This window comes from Leptodactylus fuscus, chromosome 9, assembly GCF_031893055.1.
Source record: "Leptodactylus fuscus isolate aLepFus1 chromosome 9, aLepFus1.hap2, whole genome shotgun sequence".
NCBI classification, from domain to species: domain Eukaryota; kingdom Metazoa; phylum Chordata; class Amphibia; order Anura; family Leptodactylidae; genus Leptodactylus; species Leptodactylus fuscus.
Genome location: NC_134273.1, coordinates 42,207,492 through 42,230,119, shown reverse-complemented (window position 1 = coordinate 42,230,119; position 22,628 = coordinate 42,207,492). Strand labels below are relative to the sequence as shown.

The 22,628-nt window shown below is 41.3% G+C and overlaps 1 protein-coding gene across 2 annotated transcripts in view; it reads left to right on the top strand.

The window, feature by feature from the left end:
• The first annotated feature begins 823 nt into the window (after positions 1-823).
• LOC142218261 (putative endonuclease 4) overlaps positions 824-22,628 on the top strand; it is a 31,996-nt gene continuing 10,191 nt past the window's right edge. The window contains exons 1-11 of one of the 2 annotated variants that reach the window (XM_075286845.1): positions 824-971; positions 2,135-2,242; positions 3,686-3,817; positions 5,190-5,294; positions 5,532-5,645; positions 6,454-6,621; positions 6,700-6,909; positions 6,995-7,177; positions 9,171-9,302; positions 9,401-9,505; positions 18,758-18,887. In XM_075286845.1, the coding sequence (XP_075142946.1) occupies positions 959-971; positions 2,135-2,242; positions 3,686-3,817; positions 5,190-5,294; positions 5,532-5,645; positions 6,454-6,621; positions 6,700-6,909; positions 6,995-7,177; positions 9,171-9,302; positions 9,401-9,505; positions 18,758-18,887 (1,400 nt within the window). In that variant the 5' untranslated portion in view covers positions 824-958. Of the gene's footprint in view, positions 972-2,134; positions 2,243-3,685; positions 3,818-5,189; positions 5,295-5,522; positions 5,646-6,453; positions 6,622-6,699; positions 6,910-6,994; positions 7,178-9,170; positions 9,303-9,400; positions 9,506-18,757; positions 18,888-22,628 lie in introns of both variants that reach the window. The other variant, XM_075286844.1, reaches the window with a different exon arrangement.

The window sequence follows — 22,628 nt, the reverse complement described above, 5'->3', positions numbered from 1 at the left end:
AGCTTGAGGGACTCTGTTGACTATAATGGGAACCAACAAGAAAGTTGGGCTTGTAGTGCTTTCTTGTCTCCTTATTTCTGGTAAGTTCACATGTAGGAATTTGGAGATGATTGTGAGAGATTCTGCCTCAAAATCACATCCAAATTCCAGCTGGAGTCTGTCACCCATTGTTTTCAGGACATCTCGCCAAGGATTCCATGGTTGATTCAGCCGCACTCACACTTACTTACTCCATGGAGGAGTCTGCTGCAGATTCCACTTAGTCTCACAAGGAGGACACTGCTCTCCACCGCTTTCAGTGTAAAATTAACGGAAACTGGGAGGAAACCTGGCTTTTCAAGCACACAAATGCTAGTGTGAACATAGTGTAACTTAGATTTAGAGTTTAGCCAGATAAAATATGTGCAGCAATGATCGCTAGAGGGCGCCACACGAACAGTAATCAGACAATGTACAGTACACCTATAACCTTCCCATACTGTTCCCGTCTGCAGCCACTGTATCACCCACAAAAGGCTTTCTATCAGACGGACTTTGGTGACACTGAGGGCTAGACACGTCTTCTTACGGATACATACTGTTTCACAAGTTATTAGGAAGCTACTGCAGCCATACATCGTTTTCGCGTCTTCTCAGTCATGACGACTTTATAAGCGGCCATTTTGAAGAAGCCCCAGTGTTCTGCAAGTATATAAAGTGACGATTGCAGTGTGGGGACAGCGCACACTTTGGCCTCTGCTGCTCTGAGGGGCGGGGCTACGCCGTGGCTCAGTGGCTGTGCAGTTTGTTGATGGAGGCGCAGCCCGCCTGATTGTTAACCCGTTGTGTGCTGACGGCAGACGTGTAATGTCTATTTCACTATGTTTTAAGATGGGCGTTGGGGATTCTGTGTCACAGCTGTGGTGGCTGCCTGAGCTCAGCTGTCTAGTCACTCCCATAGAAGTGTGTGGTCACCTCCATGCACAGGAATGGTGAGCCTTAAAGGGGTTGTCCAGGATTAGAAGTTGACATGTAGTCAGGAGGGGGCTATAAAATAAATCTGCATTTACATCCCTGCATCCTCCCCTCTGATCCTGTGCTGGGCTAGTGGATGGCGCCGCTGCTCTGTCTGTATATAGAGTGCTTGCAGCAGCCAGCCATGACTCTGCTGTATACTCATCTGTGGATATATACAGTACTATATACTAAGTGTATAAGGTGGAGCAACTGTATCAGGCTGGAATATCTCTGCAAGCGAAATTATATAATATATTTTTTAATTACAGTGTTTATTTTTATGTAAATTATAAATAATTTTGCGTCTTGACAACTATAGGTCTGTGACTTCTATAGCTAGAAAATAAGCTATAAGATAATAATAACAACAACAACAACATATAGTCTATTCTACTACAAAGCATGTCTGTCCTCTGTCAGTAGGGTAGAATATAAATGGCTGGTTGGTCAGGGTCTGTCGCTGGGCGAGACATGTCTGCGCTCCCATTCACGTGAGTGCCAGAGATGGAGACAGCCAAGTGTAGTATCTCGGTAATCTCTGGTGGTCGCATTGAAATGAATGGGAGCGGATGCATCCTATCTAGCCAGGGCATGCCTACATTCAGCCTAATGCTAGCTTCATCCGGGTCTCCGTGCAATGTCTGCTGGCTGTAGTATCTTATTTATGACTTTCCTATGTTTCTTTGTTTTAGGCTACATTCACACGACCACGTGCAGTATCTGGTGTCTGTGTGTCATTCATGCCTTTCACTGACCCATACATTTCAATGAATTGACAGAGCCACAGATATAGACAGTTATAGGACTTGCTCCATATTTTGTGTCTCCTCAATTTGGCCCGGACACACAGCCATAAAATCTACAGCAGTGTGTACGGGCCCATTGAAATATATTGGTCCGTCCTTTTTATTTGCAATTGCAGATAAAATTTATGGTCGTGTGCCTGAGGCCTTAGTTAAAATCGATAGAAATTACCTGAATGCTTGAATGTGAATAAGGGTTTATATCATCCTGAAACGTGTTTTATGGGAATAGTTTGTTCAGATTGAATAGCTCCTTCAGTTTATAGTCCAAGATCCTTTTAAGATTATCACGGTCAACTTCTTTACTCTTTTGTAAATGATCTCTTTGTTTCCAGCACCCATAAGAATGGATGAACATGGTGAAGAAAGTTCCTCTGCTCCAGAGCTCAAGAAAAATATCCCAGTTGGCGGTAAAGTGAAAAGACAAAGGGCAAAGAAAAATGGTATGAGAATTTGTTGTGTAATAATATATTGGGGTAGTCTGGCAACAGAGTTTTGTAACCTCCGTTGTTGTATCAGGACCCCATCTATTTGTACTGTACCTGTACGGTTTCTATACTATCTTCTACAGCAAGTAAACTGTATGTGAAACCATCCTTACAGGTGTTTTCCCACTAAACCAGTTCTACCCTATCCATTGGATAAAGGATAACTTGCAGATCAGTGAGAGTCTGACTGCTCAAACCCCTAATGTTCAGGAGGATGTGACTTTCAGCCCCTGTTCTGAATGGAGCGGTGGTTAGGTAGCGCGTGCACTGCTCCATTTACTGCAATAGGAGCTCCGGAGATACCTGAGCACTGTACTTTGGCCATTTCTGTCACGCCCATGGGAATGAATGGAGCTGTGCATAGGCTGCCTGTTCACCACTTCATTCAGAATGGGAGACAAAACTCCCGTTCTCCTGATCAGTGGTCGGACCCCCATTGGTATACTGATCGACTGATAAGTTGTTCTGTAGGACTCCCCTTTAAGATCTGTGAGAACTGAATATTTGGCAGAATATTGCAGGCTAGTTTTTTAGACTAAAGTCTGTAAATGGTCTCCAGATTGTAAAAAGTGACACTGCATTTAGGCCACATATAACTAGAGAAAGAACTTTGGTACTTTAATTTATCCTTCTCAAATATGGGAGTGCTGGGTAATATGTTGCCACTATATAAATAAAATGATTATTATTAATATTATTATTTTTATTATGTGAATTGAAAAGCTTGAATGGATTATCCACTTTGTGATATTAATGGCCAATATTTTCATTCATGTCATCAGATTCACGTTTCTCTTTTATAATGTCCATGATATAACTATTGACCTCCTCCCCCACCCAATTTTTCTCTTCATTCTACAGAAACACACAGTGAGAACCAGGTAACAGTTATCAGTAGGGAAAGAGTAAAGAAACGCAGGATTTGACAGAAAGGTACAAACATCTGTTAAAGAATCTTGCAAAATGGATTCATGACACAAGTTCTGCCCATCATATGACAGATTCCATTCTCAAGTGGGGAAGAGGTCCTCTCTCATAAATTCAACCCGATATCTTCTGACTTCTTCCTCTGGTTGGCAGCTACTGTGCCTCAGTATTTGAAGATGGTGGGTGGTTCAGAACTTGAGCACTTGATAAATCTGTTATTTCCAGAGGAATGGTTCTCAGCCATGGCACATACACCCTTAGTCTACAGGGTTACCCCCTAGAGTATAAGTACCACAGGTTGAGCACCACTGCTTTATTCTTTGTGGATATTCATTGCTTCTATTAATAAATAATATTCAGGCTTCAGAAATGATACATGACATGATACTGCTATACCTAGTAGTTTGCTGATATGTAAAATAAAGATTCTTATTTTAAAAAATATATATTTTATTTTGTTTCTTTACACAGAAAATCCTGGTTTAAAAGACAATCTAAAATCAGAACCTTACAAAACGCGACAAACTAAGAAAATAGAAACTGCAAGCAAGTCTCGGACACAAAATACAGAAACCCAACCTACAGATATGGAACCTGAAAAATGTGAGTGTTCTCAGAAAACCCTGGATTACAGCTTGTCATAAAGCAGTGCCAGCACAAGGTTGGCGATAACATTTATTTCAGGTCTGATCCATACCAAAGAGGATCTTATATAGCAGACATGGCCTACCAGTAGTCCTTAAAGATCAGTAGATCTTAGGTCATAAGTTCTACTGTTAGCTTTAGGTGGTGTTACACCCTTACACTCCCTATACACTGGGGCAGAGCAGCAGCACGGTCTTGGATCAAGAAGGTATGGTTTTGGAGCTAGTGCAGTTAGTAAATTGCTGAGGTTACTAACTCTATTATATGGAGACAGACCTCAGAATATGGGACATAGTTTTTTTGTTCTTTTTCCCACATGAATGTTCCTGAGTAGGCCCCATTCAGAAAGTGTTTGGACATGGGACTTTTGCGGTGATGTATCCGAGTGATGTCTCGTGTTCCTTTCCTGTGACCACTGAGACCACTGATTGGTCGTGTGGCAGGGGACACTGGAGCGCTGAGGACAGATTTTTTTTTTTTCTCCTCTCTTTCTCTAGCCTCCTGCCATAGATCTCTAATTCCTGTACAACCCCTTAAATGACCACATTTACATCATACACAAAAGGTTTTGTGTATTAAGCTAGTATCAGAGATTGAGTGCAGTTGTTGGTCGTAGCACCGAATCTGTAAGCTGCTTTCATTTTCTAATCTGCATTGGTAAAATCACATGTGGACTAGTTGCTAATAACAAGATGAAAAATTTCTCTGGTGGGCCCAAATGTACTTAAAATGGTTAGTGTTTGGCGGAGCACTACTCCCTAGTTTACTTCCTGCAAGAGCTTCTCCTGGAAAATGGAAGCCCTGGTGGCGGAAGATTCCACCCGATCCCTGCAATTTTGGCACTCTCTGGCGGCCTTGGATTCTATTTCAGGAATCCTCTTTCTTCTTCTGATCTGGAGTTACCTTATAATTTTCTTTTCCCTTTCCTCTTAGGTTGTTACTGGTTGTTTTACCCCCCCCCTCCTCCTCCCCCAAGTGTCTTCCTGTTTGCTGTTCCTGCTGTGTATATTTCTCGTTTGTTTGTCTGTATCTCATTTATCAGTAGATGTTGCTGTTACAATTCCATATACCTGGGCCCTCGCCCATTTATTAGCACATTGTGTCTCAAAATATTGAGCGGGCTCTCCCCCTAGCCCTTTGTACCTAGGCAAGGCCTGCATGATATCATTTGGGTAAACCGAATAACCATGGAGGGATAAATTGTGATTTATTATATTTTGCCTGAATAAACAGGAGTGTTTTTTTTTTTTGGTTTTTTTTTTATATTATTTTGTGAATCTTCAAAGTTTCTTCTCGCTTACTGCCACTGACATATTTTCACTGATTTCAGTTAACCCACAGAGTATGGAAGAGAAAGACAATTCTATTGTTGATGATGAACACAAGAAACAAGTCCCTGATGGTGACAAAACGAAAAGGCGAAAGAGAAAAGAAGGTATGAGAACTGATATTATGGAATGATTAAAGTGTCATTTTACATGTAGTAAACAATATAAATATACTAGTGTTGTTTAAGGGGTTTTATGTTTTTTAGAGTTTTTCAAATAAAACTATGTTCACTCTACCGGTGAACGTCCACAGTTCTCATTTTGTCTTTATTAGCTTTGTTTTTTTTCTTGCTCACTGTATGAGTTACCAACTAATAATTTGACTTTGCTACTAGCAAATATAGACTTGGATGACATTTCTCAATCAGAACCTAATAAGAAGCAAAAATCAAAGAAAAGAGAAACTACAGACCTGAAGCAGAATAAAGACACACCTACCGACATGAAACCTGAAACCGGTAAATTTCAGGGTGTTATCATACAATGGTGGGAATTTACTAACCCATGTGTGCCAGTTTTCTGGTAGAGATGGGCATAAATATGCTTATCTAGGGCGCGGACCCTTCTTGGGGCCAAAGATGCCACATTGTTATTTTTGTGTTGGTGTGAGTTATATACCAGTTGGTATGAGATATATACACACCAGTTCCCAACCGACTGGTGTAGTCCTCAATTCTGACACCCGGGGGAGTGTCAGAAGACTCCACATAGAGATATTAGCTGTAGGTCTGTAGGGAAATATAAGCCACACTAGAAAAATAATTATGGGGCAGAAGACTTTAATAATTTATGAAGACTGTCGTTTTTAACACCAATCTGTATAACAGATGGAAGGTCTGCCTCATTTATGAGAAGGTGCACACCCACTGCTGGGCCTTGAGCCTGTAGGATAATGTGTAACATGTACGCCAGTTCATATCTGACGTAAATTTCCAGTATCCTTTATGCCCCACCACTTCCCACACCTCTTTTTTGGGAAAGTGTTGAGGGCAGCCCTGGTTCGGGGAAGCTCTGCAGCCTCTTCACTACTTACCGAGCACAACACCATACACTTATACAGTGGCTTGTTTGGTATCAGAGCTCAGCCCATTGACTTGAACACATCTTTGTGTTGTTTATGCACTCAAAATTGCCTTCTACTACCTAGTGTTAAGAACTCCTACATAAATCCGCTCTAACTCTGCGGTAATTGGCTTATCCTTGCATTACGGAAATGGCCCATTCATTTTAATAAGTTCTATGAAATTCTTCTTATTCCTGTTTTAGTTGAGTTTAAACGTCTGACATCGGAGAGAAATAAGAGAGTGGTGAAGAAACACAGTAACAAAAATGTCCAGAAAGTAGAAGAAGGGGAGGTGTCTGATTCAGAGTCCAAACATCTTGACCTCAGTGTGAGCACCCAGAAGTATGTAGGAGCACATGTATCCATTCAAGGTATGTGGACTTAAGTGCAGAATATTTGACATATCCGATTGTATCATATGGACTGTATGCTTTCTTATGAGGGCACAGGTGGACTGTGGAAGGCAGTACTGGAGGCCAAACGTATTGGAGCCAGAGCATTTGGTTTGTTTCTGAGGTCTCAGAGAACCTGGAACAGTAAACCCTTAGAAGAAGAGGCTGCAGAGAAGTTCAGGAGAACGTGTGATGAGTTGGGCTTCAAGTCCCGTTACATCCTGCCGCACAGCCCATATCTTATGAACCTTGGCTCACCTAAGCCAGGTATACCTAAAGATTATTATAGTTAATATCTATTATCATGTGCTTTTTTTATTGTCCCCCTTTTTTTTCTGTTTTTGTTTAAAAGATGTGTTTCAGAAGAGTCGTGCTATGCTAGTTGAAGAATTAAACCGATGCCAGAAGCTTGGCCTTACATTATACAACATTCATCCTGGTTCCCATATTGGGGAAATGCCAGTCAGCAAGTGCCTGGAACTCATTGCAGATGGTATAAATTATGCCCACTCACAAGTTCCTGGAGTGACAGTGGGTAAGCAGATTCTGCATCATAATAATAATGATGATAATAATAACGAGCTCTACTGCCTAACTATGATTATAATCAGGGCCGTGGAATTGGAGTCCGTGTCCGGCTACTTTTAGGCCCAACTTCAGCTTTAAATGGAATGATGAATTATTTTTAATTATATTAGACAATTATTGAGATGCCATATTTAATTAAATGCATAGTTTGACATCTCTACGTTTCTACGATGAGGCCCATTCATTTAGGACTAATCCGGAGCAGAAAGCTCCAGTGCACTGCATCGACATCCCTTTGCGGCAGCCGCAACGGAATGTGTTCATGCGGAACACTGTGTGAACTAGGCCTAAGTGCAATAGGTTTCCTGGCCAGGAATAATGACTCCCACACTAACATTCCCATGTTATGGGGCCAGTCCACCTCCTCCAGAAGGCCCACAGAGCAGACCTGTGGGGTAGCCAGAACCGATGTCATAGGGATTATTGGATAATGTAGGAACAACTTCCCTTCAGAATGTGGGGGCAGTCCCAGGTCATATGCCAGAATTCAACGCGTGGACTAGCACATCTGTGACATTTGTCCACCGGGATCCAACCCATAACAATGTAAATGCACCAGGGAGAGATAACACTGGTGTACAAAGTATAATTGACTCATACAGTTATCGATCGCTGCGGACACATATATCGGTGACTCTACAGCTTCTTCCGAGTCTTCAAATGTAAAGGCATGGATTTGGGGGTCTCCAATAGCCTCCACTGCAAGTCACAATCTATGCAGCAGAAAATTGCTCAGTGTATCACATTGATTCTGCCATTTTGTTCTCTTCCTATAATGCATACAGGTCATCTTCTATCATTGCTCCACGATCCAGTTCTGGTGTTCATGTGCCCATTGTGGGTGCTCTCAGCATTTGACAGGGATCAGTCTGATCGGTCAATAGCTATGCAGTCCCGTATGGTGCAAACTTCAATGCATGTTTTTGTTATAGCAAACTTTTTTTTTCTTTTCAGCCATTTAATAATTTCCACTCTTATGGGATCAGTGTACATGTCCTTGCCTTCACTCCACATGTGAACCTTAAGTGTCCATGACTTTGTCTCTGGTTTGCTGGTTGTCCTTTCTTGGACCACTTTTTGTAGATACTAACTACTGCATACTAGGAATATTCACAAAATTTGCCATTAGCTCCTTTATACCCTTCTATTTATGCCCTTATCTTTTCAATACATTAACTTCAAGAGTTCACTGGCTGCTCAATATATCCTACTACTTACTTTGTAAAAGTCTCATAGAGATGAACTGAAACCTTGTGGATTGGCTGACTAAATGTATGCTCTATTTTTTACTATTTTGGAGTGCTGCTTAATGTTTTGCGTATCCTACACCTTATGAGGTGCTATATGACAGTTCTCCTATTGATCTTAAGGCTAAGGCCTCACATATCAGGCTGCATAAAAATGCGGCAACACGTGTTTTTTTCCGTAGTGGTTTCTGTTTCCATTATACCTATAGGAAAACCGCCAGTGTTTCTATAGAAATAGACATGCTGTGATGTACAAAACGTCAACAATTTTGGACATCGCAGTGTGAATGCTGCGGGTATTTTTCAGCAAGGTGTGGATGAGATTTGCTATAGTCACCATACAGTAACTGTAAAATGCCACGTTTTTTTTTCTGCGGCCTTGACGCCATGGGGCCCCAGCCTAAAGGGGCTTTCCAGGGCTAATATCTTGAAGAGCTATCCTTAGGATAGATATCAGATATGTTTGGGTGTACCGCCCACCATTGACCTATCAATATTTTAGTTGCAATAAACACCCCATATATAAAGTGTACATTATATTTTATGTATGTAATACATCTATACACAGTATATACATTAATGTTTGTTTGTAATCTATATGGCATATAATATATGCAGCTTCCTTTTTCCCTGTGTATTCCTTGTCCCATTGCTTTGTACCAGATTTTTCACAGCCCTTTGTCATCTCCCCAGTGTTAGAGAATATGAGCTGTCAGGGCAGCACAGTTGGAGGTCGCTTTGAGGAGCTGCGAGGAATCATTGACCACATCAAGGATAAATCTCGTATTGGCGTGTGCCTAGACACGTGTCACGCTTTTGCTGCTGGTGAGTTCTGTGTCCTAGTAATCCTGTCCTCTCCTCTTCTTTATCTCCATCACAGATGGTGACATGTCAGTGCTTTCCCTCCGACCTTTTTGTTTCAGGTCACAACTTGTCAGAAGAGAACGGGCTCCAGCGTATGTTAGATGAGTTTAATAAGATTGTTGGTCTTCCATACCTCAAAGCCGTCCACCTGAATGACTCCAAAGGTCAGGCTCTTATTTGCATGTACTAAACTATGCTGTTGTTTTTTTTTTTTGTTTTTTTTTGTTTTTTTTTTATTTCTGTTCCTCTGGTGAAATATTAGGATTCTCTACACCATACATTTTATATGTAGACCCCCCCCCTCCATGTGGCTGCAGTAGTCGGGTAAAAGTTCCAATGCAAAATTTTGTTTTTGGGCTATTTTAATATTGAATACTGTATACACTGTCTTTATGATGGTTATGGAATATTATTTTAGTCGTTTGCATTAACAATGACCAGTAGGGGGCGTGCTGTTACTATATTTGTTTTTCTACTGTTGAACTTTCTCAACACAGCTACTTAAATGAAGCTCTAAGTTAGAGCCATCTATTAAATTTTATACATTGGCACTACATTGTCTAGTATTCCCTATATAGCTTTTTCCCACACATCCCTTTTACAAGTGACAACAGTTTGTGATGAACATGAAAGTGGCATTCTCATTTGGCAAGACCACCTTTATAATGCTGTCTAAGCTATGTTCACATCACATCACTTGGGGTTTTTTGGCCAGAGCGAGTAACAGAATCCACCGCCGTTTTACGACAGAAGCAGATACTTCTATGCACTCATTTAGAGCATATCTTGTAAATGTAAATGGACCCACTAGGCCATTGATAGAAATGTGCTTTTTACTTTATGCCCTCTTCCTCTCTTTAGTGTAATAGAATGGAGGGTCCTGGGAACTCTCTGAAGCATGTCCAAGACACATCATGTACCACGGTGACCTGTAGTACTAGGCACGCTGCAGTGTGTGTGTGTGTGTGTGTGTGTGTGTGTGTGTATGTGTAATATAGATTATATATATATATATATATATATATATATATATATATAATCATATATTAAAGTGTGCCTCTGCCATTTATTATCGTTTCTGTTGTTGCTGGAGAAGTAATTTGCACAGCTAAAATTACTCATTGTCCTGTTATACAACCAGCTAGTAATTGTAAATGGAGTTTTTATAGATTTATTTATGGAATTTTAATATAATACACAGCCCCACCATAGTGATAAACCTTATATTAAGTAATGGAATTAATATATATGGCCAAGTTATGTAATAGAAAAAAGATCCACTTAGGATTATTCACAGGAAAGGCAAACTACAAAAGCTACTGTAAGTCCGATGATCTTTGGATGCTGTGTAGCAATGTTTTTGAAACTTCATATTTGGTCATTGGTCACTGTTCACACTGGTGTTAAGATTTGCTTTTTTTGATGAATCCTTGACACATCTGGTTTTGGTGGATAAAACAGAAGCCTAACCGATCCCATTAACTTAGGCCTCATGCACACAACCATTCCTAATGTCAGTGTTTATCACAGCTAACACACTGACTCATTCATGTATATGCCCTCATAGCCACATCTGTGTCCTATTCATATTCAGCTACAAACAGTAAGTACGGAAAGTGTTCAGACACCTTTAAATTTTTCAATCTTTGTTTCATTGCAGCCTTTTGCTAAAATAAAAAAAATTCATTTTATTTCTCTTTAATGTACACTCGGCACCTCATCTTGACAGAAAAAAAAAAACAGAAATGTAGATATTTTTGCATATTTATTAAAAAAGAAAAACTGAAATATCACATGGTCATAAGTATTCAGATCCTTTTCTGTGACACTTATATTTAACTCACATGCTGTCCATTTCCTTCTGATCCTCCTTGAGATAGTTCTACTCCTTCATTGGAGTCCAGCTGTGTTTAACTAATTGGACTTGATTAGGAAAGGCACACACCTGTCTATATAAGACCGCACAGTGCATGTCAGAGCAAAAGAGAAACATGAGGTCAAAGGAACTGCTCAAGGAGCTCAGAGACAGAATTGTAGCAAATCCAGATGTGAAAAACTTGCTGCATCATTCCTAAGAAGACTCATGGCTGTACTTGCTCAAAAGGGTGCAAATACTCAATACTGAGCAGAGGGCCTGAATACTTATGACCATGTGATATTTCAGTTTTTCTTTTTTAATAAATTTGCAAAAATATTTTCATTTGTTTTGTTTTTTCCTGTCAAGATGGGGCTGAGTGTACATTAATAAGAAATAAAATGTACTAGGGGAATGTGACCATATCCTATCTGCAGGCCTAGGTTGATAGGCTAAGTTTTGGTGACAGACTCCCTTTAAATTGATTCAGATTTATTATTGGCGTGTTCAAGTTTTCTAGCGCAAAGTTATGGCTTAAAGTAATAAAGTTGCCATAAAGCATACCCCCAGTTATATATATAAAAAAACCCCACAAAAAACTGTTCATAAAAGAATAGTACAGGTGAAAATAAAAAAACTTTGTAATATATCTTATGAATGAAATCTGTTTTCTTCACTTTTCAGGCAGTTACTTTTCTTCATTCTATCCTTCTATCCTACTTCCTACTAATCCTATCCTATCCTATCCTACTTCCTATCCTACTAATCCTACTAATTATTCCTACTGTAAATGTGAAAGTTTGTGTTTGTTACTCAGTCACACAAAAACGGCTGATTGAGTTTAGATGAAATTTGTCACATAGATAGTTTGTAACCTCGATTGAAACATAGGCTACTTTTCATCCTGGCGTTAATTCTAAGTGGTATGTGTGGAGAAAACCAGGCAAACACTAAGATAACCTTCAGTGGATTCTGTACATGCATTTGCATATTATCTGATCTGCTCCAGGCAACATGCTGACACACTGGATGGGAAAACACCTTTAATCCAAATTGGCAGTTTGCCAATTTTAAACATGCCAGGAAAAAAGAAAATCTAATTTGTTGCAAAATTATAAAACGAGAGCTATGAAGTTATCCAGAAGTCAGAGTTCTCCTCAAGCGGAGCTGACTGGGATCATCCACGCCAACAACACGCTCATTATATGGTGTCCCAGCAAGCTGCTGAGATGCCAGAACAATCACATGCACGGTGCGAGTAGCAAGTTCAGCAGCAGGCCAGCTTGAGAGCTGCTGAAACGCCGGAGCAGGCAAACCATTGAGGCCAGTAATTTGCGGAATAAAGGCGGTCCATCGACGCCAACAACACGCAGACGAAGAGGCTTAGAAAAGACACTCAAATAATTTCTGCTGTTGCTCTTTACTTTTTATACAAGTGAAGAAGCTGATACACAGAATGAGACAATAAACTCATTAACCAGGCAGGAGAATTCTGCTCCGCCCCACCATGCTCCATAGAGTTGTATACAAGGCTGAAGACTGAAAAGGATATAATGTTAATAGGGAGTGAGATTGAAGATAAGGAGCAGGAGAACAGCTTAATGAGTGGAGAAGGAAGCAGATCTCCAATCTCCAATAAGATATATAAAAAAGTTTCTTATATTCACCTGTACTTTTAATTTCTGAAACGTTGTTTATAAGTGGAGGTATGTATTAAAAAGAGTAAGTGTCTAACTATCCAGATGAGCCGTTTCATCATAGTTTTTGTCACTGTGGTGAATTTGGTGCATCTTGTGACTGCAGGTTTACGCTGTCTTAATACGTTTACATATGAATCAGTTTATTCATTTGGATCATCATTGTACAGAATCCTTATTAGGACTATATGGGTAAACAATATAAATTAGTTTATGAAGATGAGGTATAATTTTGGTTGTGTCCCTGTAATGTTGGCCGTGCAGTACCTGCTGTGTGGTTTGTCTATAGCCTTAAAGACTTTAAATGGTTTACATAGACATAAACATTTTATTGCTGCTTTCTTTCATAAAACAGCTCCAAACCTGTTCACACAGTTTTATGGAAAAGTTCTTCCAGTTCGTCATTATTGTTACTTATCAAAGCAAATGTATCATCTGGGAATGACCTACTGTTCAAGTGTTTAAAAATGAAACAAGATTTTTTTAACATAAAGTCCCTAGTTCTCAATTAATTAAATCTGGCAGTTTTTAGTTTGGCCTCTGCTTCATAATAGAGTAATACTTCCTGTTCTGTAAAAATCACTTTTAGGCCGGGGCCTCATGGTCCGGAAACTCCACGATTTTCCCACGGTGGAAACGTTGTGCGGAAAATCACTGCGTTTTACAGCACAGACAAAATGAATGGGATTCTAGTGGATCCTATGACCACTTTGCAGTAAAAACCGCTGTGTAAACATGTCACGATTTACAAAACCAGCGTAGTTTTGTAAATTGCAGCATGTCAATTATACCCACGGAAACACTGGTGGTTTCAACCGTCCATGTCGCAAAATATAGTACAGGTCCTATTTTGTGCCTTTTGCTTCCATGACTACTATTCATTTAATAAAAGAGGCAGTAGAAGCACAGGTGGCACACAGGTGACATCCTCGTATCTCCCATGTGCCGCCCGTGCCTTTAATTCACGGCAGGCTGGAAGCACAAGGTCGTGTGCAACCGGCCTATGACTGAGGCCCCACATTGCAGAAAAGCTACTTCTTTAGTTGCTGATTTTGCTACAATTTTCTGTGCCAAACCCTGCAGTGGCTACAAAAGCAATGGGCAATATAAAGGAAGCTCCAATACATATTTGCCTTTGGCACAAAAAAAGAAAACAAAAAAAAAAACTTTTACCGCATCATGGAGTCTTAAAACTTTTTCCCTGCTCTCCACTTCTTGGAGGTGACTCAGAAATTCATATCAGGAATTTAGTTTTATGGAAAACTTGTTTAGTAAAGGATCAGCTTTTAAATCCTGTTTCTGAATTGAACCAGGATACACATGTTTAACTATTGTTTGCAGAAGTAGAAACACTGGTTTGTCTATAGCCTTAAAGACTTTAAATGGTTTACATAGACATAAACATTTTATTGCTGCTTTCTTTCATAAAACAGCTCCAAACCTGTTCACACCATGATTTTGGTATTGCATCTCCGCTTCATTGATGTTAATAGGGCTGAGGAACAATACCACAAACAACCTGTGGAAAGCTATAGCGCTGTGTGTGGCAGAAAGGGTCCCTGTTTCCTGTCCCTATAGAATCCCCTAATTTAATGTTATGTTCTGTCCTATACCAGAAATTAACAGAAAACTGTCCCTGATTGGTGTAGATTCAACTTTAGCACATGGGACATAATGTTGTGGTCAATTTTTAATAGGCCGAAACCTAATAATTTCTGGAGCATCTAACACCAGAAAGGGAATGGATTGTGACTGGCGGAGGTGTCTACTATATGCGGGCGATTTATTAAAGAGAGTCTACCATCATCGCCAATCATCGTCAGCTGTCACTACCATATTACAGAGCACATTACAGTGATCTGTAGATTTCAGGATAAGCAACTTTAAAGTTGCTCTCATTTCTATGCATGTATGCCCCTTTTGAATTCACCCTTAAGGCCAGGGCCCCACGGGCCAGAAACGCTGCCATTCACCCGTGGTGTAAACACAGTGGGAAAACTCGCAGCATTTTACAGTATCTGCAATGTGGGTGGGATTCATGCAGATCCCATGCCCACTTTGCATTTAAAACCGGAGTGTGGACGCGCTGCGACTTCCAAAACCGGTGTGGTTTTAGAAATCACAACATGTCAATTATATCTACGGAAACGCCAGTGGCTTTTCTGTAGCTATAATTGTAACAAAGTCCGCTGAGGAAAACTCTGAACTTTCTGTTCAAAGCGCTGTGAGAAGGACCGTGATGCGTTCCCGCTGCAGTTTTTCCCACAGCACTTTAGCGCTGCGTATCGTCGCGTGGGGCCTTAGCCTAATGGGTAGTTTTCACCACCTCCATTAACTCCATCTCTTTATATCCTTCAATAGGTTTCAGGATTTTTTTTTTGCTTTAGTCCCTATTGTTTCTTTTTTTTTTTTTTTTTTTTTGTAAATGTAGATTGTGAGCCCCACATGGAGCTCACAATACACATTTTTTTTCCCTATCAGTATGTCTTTTTTGGAATATGGGATGGAAATCCATGCAAACACGGGGAGAACATACAAACTCCTTGCAGATGGTTTTTTGCCCTTGGCGGGATTTGAACACCAGGACTCCAGCGCTGCAAGGCTGCAGTGCTAACCACTGAGCCACCGTGTGGCCCCTAGTCCCTATTGTTTCTGAGCACTTGGTGCTGTTTGTTTTGGCACCCAGTACACTAAATAGTCTGATTTCTGTCAGGTGAACAGTCCTGGGCTGAAGCAGATGGTCTAGGACCACCCACTTGACTTGAGTAGAGAACCTAAATAGCATATTTGGAGATAAAGTTAACAGTGCTGAACTTTGGTGGATAAAGAGAAAATTTCCAACTGTGCTGGGATCATTGAGTGACACGTAGATGTGAAACGTTGGGTTAGTGGAGGTCGGTTGGTTCAAAATTGGTGAAAATACCATATGTCACAATTGTGTACTATTAATCGGTCTTGTAACCCATCTTTAAGGTTTTCCATGATTTAATTGGTATGGTATTGATACTATTAATGAGCGTCTCTTTGTTTGCTCAGCATTGGCATTTATAGTCAACTAGCAGTACCTGTGACTTTGTCCGCGGCCCCCTGACCTCCTGCGCACACTCGGGCCCACCGTCCTCAATGCACCTGGCCTCTTTTCCCCGCAGGCGCTCCCACGCCCATGTGTCTTCCCTGCCATGGCGCACCCTCTGCTGCCAGTCCTGCCCGTGCGCCCCACCAGCCCCTCTCCGTGGCTTGCGACAATGGCCCCTGCTGGTTGAAGACATACAAAGCACCCCCTGCTGCACCCCTACCACAGTTCCCTGTGGGCCCGCCCCTGAACACCTGGACCCACAACTTCCCTTTCTCCCTAGACCCCCCCCCCCCACTAACAACCCTTTTCATCCCCAGGCCCCAACATTCCTCCCCCGCAGCCGGCAACCCCTACCTGGAGCCGCTGTAGTCACTGAAGAGGTGGTGCGGAGGTATGTGTCCATTCTCCCGCGGGTGTTCGTCCAGACGGCAAGTTACGGGTGGCGATGCGGCCGTCTGCCGAATGTGTGGTGACGTGGGCAGAACTTACGCCGGCTCCACGCTGCTGGCTGGATTGGCGGCGTCGCTCCGGAGCCGGGAGAAGCTGCCATTTTCTCCAGCGCGGACTTGCTCACTGGTGCCGCCCACGCAATGCCACCAACGTATCAGGCCACTCTGCTTTCCCTTCGGCTTGCCCACAGACTGCAGCCAAGCATTCGGAGCCCAGCTGAAAGACCTGTGATGATGTCATCTCAGGTCCTGCAGCGGAGGCAGAGAGAACGGTAGCGGTCGGGATTCTGGGTCAGTGTGGGACCTAAGAAGTAGCCTATCTTTCCTTCCTAGTGAATATCTAGGCATGTGTGAAATGTCACCTAAATCCGTTCAGCCGTTTGGCTGTGATTGCCAAACCCACAAACATCCAAATACACAAACTTTCACATTTATAATATTAATAGGATTTGCAACCTTCTTTTAGTGAACGTCAGGCAGCCTGGATATATTGTAGTGAATAGCTCTTTCAGTAAACTACAACTAAAGAGCAGTGTAGGCAGTATACATGGAGGATGGATTAAAGGACCACTAGACCTAGAAGTGAATGCTGAAAGCAAGCAGGAAATATAATTGCTCTTGCTGTCAGTCTGAAGTATAATCGTGACATACAGTGTCTTGGAGATCCTGCAGAGAACACAAGGGTTGGGCTGCATTCACATCACTTTTTTTTTTTTTTTTTTTTTAAATCAATTTTGCAAATTCAGTTTACAGATGCAAAAAGATCTTTTGTTTATTTTTAAAAAACAAAAACATTGATTTGTATGTAAATGTATGGCCATCCGTTTGTGGCTGTTTTATTGCATTCATTAAACAGACTTAACTTTTTTTTTTTTTTTTTTTTTTTTTTTTAATCTAAATAGAGCTGTATGTGGCGTTCACACTTGCTCCACTGTCCGCCCTTTGTGATTCTGTCTAAATCCCTGGAAAAACTGCATAGGGATGGCTTGTCGGCGGTCAGTTTAAAAACTCATTCATTTTAATGGGTTTTTAAAGGTACCTCTCCGTACACTCTCTACTCTCTGCCACAGCCTCTCTGCTGTGAAACCTTTGTGTCCATGCTAAAAAAACCCCATCAAGGTGCTTGCTCCATGCTTTGTCTTCTCCTACTGCTGTTCATACATAACAGATTAACTTCCTGTCTGTGGAGAGGAATAGCCGACTTGGGCGGAGCCAACACTTTCTTATTTCCTAGTGTCCGCCTCTTGGTGGCCCGGCCTATACCCATGGTACTGTGTCCCCCCCAAAGAATACAACTAGAAAGAGATTTTACAAGAAGTACAAAAATCCAAGTTTTTTTTTTTTTTTAATATACATAAGAGTCAATGGGCACAGAGGCAGACCGGGGACTCAGTTTGCATCCTTTACTCTACGATTGTTAATGCCTTTTGTTGTCATTCTGTGATGGATATTATCTTATATTATAAATAAGGGAAGCAGATAAACAAAAGAAAAAAGTAAAGCTGGGATTTTATTTAATTTTTTTTGTTCTTTTAAATGGAACATTATTTCTTAATATAAACAAATAGTACATGTAAGACTAAGAGTCAGTTCACACGTTGGCAGTCCGCGTGGGTTTTGACACAGAGAGAGACGCGGCGAGCTGCGTCTCTCTCTGGTCAAAACCCACCTGCCGCGACCATCACGTTCGCGGTTTTCCTCTCCTATGTCGGCCCAGCGCGCCGCAGCTTCCGCCTGAAGATAGGACATGTCGCTTCTTTTCTCCGCTAGCAGCAACCCGCTGCTAGCGGAAAAAAGAAGCCCGGTGGTCTGCATAGACCACCATTGTAAAGGGGCGGATTTTGAAGCGAAATCTGATGTCAAAATCTGCCCCTTTGCCCAGGTGTGAACGAGCCCTAAACATTTTTCAGGGTTCCCTCAATAAAGCTATTTGTGGCATACTAGTAACAATGCTATGAAAGGCCCATGACCCTTTGCCTGCTGTTCAGCTTTTTCACAGTAGATGTAATGGATATTGACTAGAAGACTCAATGTGACCTCCCCCCCAAAAAAAAGTTGAAGTGGCATGGTGATTATTTTTTTTTTGCTAATTTTTTAGTGTTCAGTGGTTGAAGCCCTGCCAATTGGTTATTGCTGGCAAATCCTAGTAGTAATCCACCATTTTAATTAATGGCAGTGTTAATTAGAAACCTCATAGGGACTAGTTGAGAGATTCCCCTCAAATGACTGGGACATTTGCTGTTAAAGAAATAACTGTGTGAATTACACTGTAAATTGTTAGACTTATTTTAAGAATTCTTCCATCTGTTTTCCACCAACAATTTTTGCTATTACACTAGGTGGAGTCGGCTGCCGGCTGGACCGTCATGAAAACATTGGCAGAGGCCACATTGGAGTAGAGGGATTTAAAAAGGTGATGAATGAGCCACGATTTAATGATATTCCCATGATCCTTGAGACACCTGCCAGGTTTGTGCAATCTGACTATTATCCTACACATGTAACATTGCATATATCAGTAGTACAGTGTGTACAGGAGAAGTAACACTGATTCTGGCTATTATACAAATTGGGTTCTATATTTTAGCAGTTTTCCCCTCTGCAAGCTCTATATCTAATTTGTCTTAGAACTGGTGTGTGTAGACTTGTTGCTTTTATGTCTGCCATAGATGACACACAGACAGTAGAGGAGAATCTGCTCTATAGAAGCATCAGCAGTATTATATAGGACATTATAGAGAGTAATTAACCTATATTCATATAAATAAATCACATGGAGTGAGACATAAACTTGTGCAATAATAAAATTGTGCAATGTAGTATCTTTAAAGACCCAACATCCGCCGTACTACTGTATTACAACAGATGTTGGGAACAGGTTAAAGGCAGTCTACCACCTCCCCCAAGCATATTGAGCAGTCACCACCGTACTACAGGGTATATTATAGTGATAACTTACCTCTGTTATGTATTCCTTTGTATAAATCTCCAATCTCTTATGTATGTAGCTTTCGTAGATTTGGAGAAAAACAAATTTGACGTGCAAATGAGGTAGTTGGTGCGTTGTAAATGGACCTTCAGTCCTAGGAGCAATGTTCTTGCTTTTCAAGTAGGATGGGTGATGTCATAGCAGAGGAAGGGTAAATTCCACTGCATGGGGTGGCGCAGGCTGGGGAAAGTTGGGGTCTGAATAGCAAGAGCAGTGTTCAAGATAGCTGAAGATCCGCTCCCAGTGCACCAACTGCCTTAGGCCTGGTTCATATCTGCCTTCGGTATTCCGTTCGGAGAGTCCACTTGGAGACCCCCGAATGGAATACTGAACACATTAAAAAGCAGTTAGCAGAGACACCACACTGACTTCATAGATAATGGGGTCTGTGTGGTTTTTTTTGGCGCAGTGAAAAGTACTACTTACAGGGGCCTTGAGCAGCGCTGAAAGAGAAGCATCAGGGTATTGGTGAGGTGAGAGTTGCTTGTTTTATTAATTCTGTGCCATTTATGAAGATTTTTTAGCCACTGGAAATCCTGCCTGGTACATGCAACTTAGGAGCTACCCATTAAGAAATCTAAGGCCTCATGTCCAGGTCAAGGGGGTTCCAATGACATCCAAATACTTGCTGCGTTAAATTAAAGGGGTTGTCCTGTTCTACACAGGATATAAGTGTCTGATGATTGGTGAACAAATCGCCTGTCCCCCAGTTATCAGGAGGATGGAGGACTGAAAGCTCCCCTAAGGCCTCCTTGTGAATGGAGCGCTAGTGAGCTTGGATGACCAGCGCTCACTTTTATGGGGCTGCCAGGGCTGTAATGCTTCTGCAGTGCTGCGCCATTCACAAGGAGTTCTTATGGTAGACTTTTTTTTTTTTTTAAATCAGATAATTTTTATTAACAAATTTCTCTTTACATAAAATCAAACAATCGACAAAACAACAGCAACACAACAACAATTCAAAGTAAATATGGAGACACAATCCGACATATAAAGGGGGAGGGGGGGAAGTCTATTAGGACCCCCCGCTAAATCTCCCAAACCTCCTTTGATTTCCATGTAAAGAATAGCACTCAGGGGATCAAGGAAACAGAGAAAGTTGAAGTGAGAGATCTGTTCCTAATCAGAGACAGGGAGGGAAGGCCAGGTGTGTCCAACCACGCTCCCCAAATTTTTTCAAATTTAGTTTGGGCCTTTCTCTGTATATATACTCCCCTCTCCAGCCTAATAGTATTATTAACTCTAGATATCAATTCCACCAGAGAAGGAGGGCTCTGGTCCAACCAATGGTAAGCAATCAATTTTCTTGCCTGGTATAAAACCCTGGACAACCCTATAAAATCCGGGCTTTCCGTGTCCACACCCTCCCCCAAAAGACCTAGGAGGCAAACTAATGGTGATCGCAGAAGTGCAATAGAATACACCCGGCCAAGCAAGGACAGTACCTGACTCCAGTAATTGGCTAACTCCTGACATTCCCACATCATATGCAGGAGATGTGCGGGTTCCATACTACAGCGGGGGCATTTGGCATCAGAATGGATATGCATACGGAACAGTCTCTGTGGAGTCCTATAGACCCTATGCAAGAGATAAATATGAGACAGTCTCTGTGCTTCACTAGGGGACAGTGTTGGGGTTAGGGCTAACACATCTCGCCAGGTTTCCTTATAGTAGACTTTTGGTTCCCTCATCCTCCTGATCTCCCAACGATCGGACACTTATTCTCTGTCCTATGGATAGGGAATAAGTGTCCATAACGGACAACCCCTATAATTTCAATGCGGGATTCCGTTCTAAATAATTTTCACTGAGCTGACTAGGACATTCTCCATAATCCTCAGAACATAAAGGAGTTTAGAAAGACCCTCGGCTTACAGACCCAGTCGTGTGCTCGCGGCCTTCATAATGTGCAGTTTTCATAATTTTATTTAAATCCAATTACGGCACAAATTTAATCTATTCAACATTTATTTCTGAACGTGATGGTACAGAATAAACATCCATATTCCGGTTCTTTTGTGTAATAAACCATTTTGATCATTTGACATATGGCTGCCTCCTGAATTAACATTTCATATTGGAAAAACCTTTCTAAGCATTAAATTGAACCTGGGTGAAGAAGTGGACGGGTGTGTGTGTATATATAGATCCACAGCCTGTAATTTCAGCTCCAGGTTTGATCTTTAGTCCCAGCAGGAAGCTGAACTACTGATCTTACAAGTAAATCCAGTCTAAGATGATGCTGTATAGTCATTAGCAGAGATATCAGGGGAGGGGGTGCATGCAAATGAGAGCAATGATTCTAATAATAATTAAAAGCACAACATGTTAAGTATTAGGTTGTTATGGCAATGAATGCTAACAGTTAACCCCTTCACAGCCTATGCAGTAAACAATAAGAACTCCACGGAAGATACTTGTACGTAGGCTGCTTCTAAATAATGCTTTGCATAGATGCTTCTTGTCTTACAAGGGTCCTTTATACTATATTCAATAAGAAGAAGAGCTTTTTAACACAATTTTAAGTATTGTGACTTGGCTTTCTTGTAGGCATGGTTTCTGAAACTGGAATCTGCAAAGCTCCAAGGATCCACCAAGCTTTCTTAGGGTGTGGTTTGCCAAAGGGTGCTTTCTCTTAAAAAGAACTTTCATCACCTCCATAAACACCAACTCTTTTTTTTTATCATTTAATAGGTGCTGCCCCGCTAATTCTGAAACAGTTGGAATTTTGTTCTCTACTCCCCAATCTTTATGAGCGATGGGTGCAGTTAGTTTTGGTGCCATAAATGCAAACTGAACTCTCTAATGTCAAGTAGGAGAGTGTAAGGGGTATAATTCTGAGATCTGACACTGCCTGCCTCTGACTGGAGATTTGACACTCCCTTGCTTGCACCTGTTTGACACCACCCACTTGACATTAAGGAGTTTATTTGGCATGTGAAGCACTGAAACTAACTGCACTGATTGCTCAGGAATGGTGGGCGGTGGAGAAAACATTCTAAGTACTGGAATCACTGCAGAGGACCTATTAAGTGGGTGTTCATATGTAGGGATTGGAATGTTGAATTTGTGAAGGAGAAAATTTCTGCTTCAAGAATTTGAAGATTTTTCTTCAGTTTGACTAAAGCCAAGGCAGATTTTGATTCAGTATTTGAAACAAAATTTAGCGAAGACTACTACTGTATAATAACCTTTATTGGGCAGGGCCAAATTCTAAA